This window comes from Rhinocladiella mackenziei (genome assembly GCF_000835555.1).
Source record: "Rhinocladiella mackenziei CBS 650.93 unplaced genomic scaffold supercont1.15, whole genome shotgun sequence".
In the NCBI taxonomy this organism is placed as follows: Eukaryota; Fungi; Ascomycota; class Eurotiomycetes; order Chaetothyriales; family Herpotrichiellaceae; genus Rhinocladiella; species Rhinocladiella mackenziei.
In genome coordinates, this window is record NW_013550590.1 from 1785 (window position 1) to 4775 (window position 2991).

Sequence of the window (2991 nt, forward strand, 5' to 3'; positions counted from 1 at the left end):
TATAGATCCCAAAGGTTGTCTCGGTGTCCGCAGGTAATCCGTCTGGTTCATATACCGTGTGGTTGTGCTCTGAGGCTCGTCGTGGACAGTACGGGTCTGAGCACGGCTTCCTTGTCCAATACCTTGTGCGGATGTGGATCTTGTTAGAGGTGATTCCCGTGATGACTGCTTTCCCTTGATCCACGGAATCTCCTGGGCGCACGTATCCTCCTTCGGCCATATTGGCTTCTGGGGTTGTCTTGACGGTTTTGTCTTGTCTGGGTTGCTTCTCTGCGGTGGCGATTTGTTTCTTCTTTTGTTTGCAGTCTTTCGCGTAATGGCCTTGTTTGCCGCAGTTATAACAAGCACCTTCTTTCTTTTTCGGTGTTTCCTTGGGTTGATTACCCTTCTTCTGGTTGTTCCGTCGTTTTTGTGCTTGACTTAGATCCATCGGTTGAGGACCATAATATGGTTCGCGCCTCTTTTGGGTATTTGCCTGTTGTGCCCGTGCAGCCTGCACTTTTCGAGGGTTGTGGGGTTCCTGCTGTCGATACTCCTTGATGTCGTTGTCTTCCTTGATAGCCGCAGCTATCCAGTCTTCCAAGGTGGTTTTCTCAAGGTGTCGAAGCTCCCACTTGATCTTTGGTTTCAGACCCTCTCTAAAGATGGGAATGGTGATGTTATCCTGCCATCCCAAGGCCGCGTTCAATGTCCTGAACTTTGTTGCATATTCCTGGACTGACCCTGTCTGTCGGAGGCCCACTATCTTCTTTTGGGCTTCCTTTTCCTCGTCCTTTGCTCCAAACACCAGTTTCACCGTTTCTTTGAACCCTGTAAATGTCTCGAACAGGTTGATGGTTTCATCTTCCCTGTCGTCCCCTTCGTTCTCCATATAGTCTTTGACGAAGGGTCTTAGCCATGCCTCTGCATCTCCTTCAAAGTAACTTCCCATGAACAGAATCTTTTGCAGGTCATTCTGGAAGTCCGTAGGGTTCATCAGGATATACATATCCACATGGTGAATGAAGGGTATAAGCTTGGATTCCACGCCGTTGAAGGGCTTAGGTGGGTTGCCAATCTTTCCCTTGCTGACTGTCAATGGCACATCTCTTGATGAGCTTGCCACACTTGTCCCATACGCCGGTGGTGGTGCACTGGCCGTAGTCCTTGGGGTACTTGGCGTTGGTCTTGGTGTACCGGATGTGGTCGACATCGTGTTGTCGTTTAGTGATAGTCGTGCGGTACGTTGGATGAGTTCGTCTATGGGCGAGGTGGGTCGAGTCGGTCTGCTCATATAAGTTGTTTCCCACAACAGGGGTGGTAGCCAAAGTGTTAAGGATCCTCACTGATCCTAACTGGGTTAGGGTTCTCAGCAACAATCCTAGTATAGCATGAGCTGGTTGTGGGTCACACGCGGTATGAGCAGGGTCTCCTCCCTGTTACTAAGAACTGTATAGTCCAGTAGATAACATGAGTTGGCTACGAAGAGAGTGCAACTGTATAGGGGAGAGAGCGTAGCTATATACTTGTGCGGGCCTGCCGAATGAGGCAATGTAGAATGGTATGTTGGTATGTTGGCATGCTCCAGTCCAACATGTCAACAGGCCAACTCCTTCCTTTCTTGGACGTCACGTGATCCCTTCAGCCTCATTCCCCGAAGCTGTCCCTTCGGTTGAGTTTCCTTCCCTGTGCGTCCTTCGCAGGTTCTTAAGGCTGTGTCCAACACTATCCCCCTCTTAGATTTGTTCGTTGTCCTCAACGTACTTAAGGTAGGTCACGCCCCAGGTCTGCCCCCTCTCTTCCCTCTCTCTTCTTGCTATGGCTGACCATGCAGTCTTTTCGTGTTGTTAAGGTTCGCCGTTCTTCCAAACCTCAAAAATCTCGAAGCGAACGTCGTAACGAACTTGCCGATTCGATCTCCTCCGATCCTGACAATATCGCGATGGTTGCTTGTAGCGAGTGTGTGGGCCATGGTGTGGTCTGTTATTATGATCGAGAGCAGTCTTCTAGTTGTGCGGAATGTCTGCGTCATCAACGGAATTGTGATGGAACGTTCTCCATGGAGGAGTTTCGGAAGGTGGGGGAACAAAAGAAACAATTGGTGTCCCGGTCTCGGGCGAAGCGAAAAGAGATTGCCCGTCTCCGGCGTCTGCTCCTCGAGGCGGAGGAGGAGGACGTGGCTCTTCAGGAAGATTTGTCTCGGTTGGAAGAGGTCTCTAGTCGTATGCTGCGTCGTGAGATGCAGGCGTTGGGGGTGTTTGATCAGTTGTCCGCGGCTGAGGAGGTGGCCCTGGCTGACCCTAACTTTGCCTGGTCCGAAGCCCCGGTCGTCGAGCAAGTCGACTGGGAGGCAGTGCTGGCCGAAACCACTCCGGGTGATCCTGCCTCAGTTCCCTTAGGAGTTCTTCCGAAAGGTTGGCCTCTGGTTCCCAACTGTTCTCACAGTCGTCGTATCCTAACCATTTGATTAGGTATTGGGGGGTGCCGCGCATGACGCGTCTTTTGAGGATTTTCTCAACATCATATTCCTCTGATGCCAGTTCTTCATCCAGCGGTAGTGTCTTGACTAATTTGGCGTTCTTTGGCGCCGGTTCAAGAAGTGCTTTGTGGAATACGTTGTGGATGCGCATGTCTTTCGGCAGTTCCAATCGATATGTCACGTCTCCCAACTTATCTTTGATCCTAAATGGCCCGAGTTTTGTGTAGTCCAGCTTCGCGCTTGGTCGCTTCGTCTTAATATTTTTTCGCAAAAGGTAGACGGGGTCCCCCTTCTCGAGAATCGGTCCCTCGATTCGTCTCTTGTTTGCGTATTTTGCCATCCTTTCTGCGAGAAATTCCAGGTCTGATCGTAATTGTTGATGGAGTTCTTTCATGGTTGATGCCATGTTCAAAGCTCTAGGGTTTGAGCTGCCGTCTATGACTTCTTCGAGTCTTGGATGGAATCCGTAGTTTGCAAAGAATGGGCTCATTCCTGTAGCTGATTTATGATTGTTGAAGCAGAACTGTGCGACT

At 50.3% G+C, this 2991-nt stretch overlaps 2 protein-coding genes across 2 annotated transcripts; both read right to left on the minus strand.

Moving 5' to 3' along the window:
* Positions 1 to 47: 47 nt before the first annotated feature.
* Positions 48 to 1192, minus strand: Z518_11416 (uncharacterized protein; the record flags this gene model as incomplete). Its single annotated transcript, XM_013411024.1, has 2 exons — positions 48 to 96; positions 123 to 1192. The coding sequence occupies 2 exons, from the start codon at positions 1190 to 1192 to the stop codon at positions 48 to 50; spliced, it is 1119 nt and encodes a 372-aa protein (XP_013266478.1).
* Positions 1193 to 2279: 1087 nt separating this feature from the next.
* Positions 2280 to 2864, minus strand: Z518_11417 (uncharacterized protein; the record flags this gene model as incomplete). Its single annotated transcript, XM_013411025.1, has 1 exon — positions 2280 to 2864. One exon carries the CDS (start codon positions 2862 to 2864, stop codon positions 2280 to 2282), a length of 585 nt encoding a protein of 194 aa, XP_013266479.1.
* Positions 2865 to 2991: the final 127 nt, after the last annotated feature.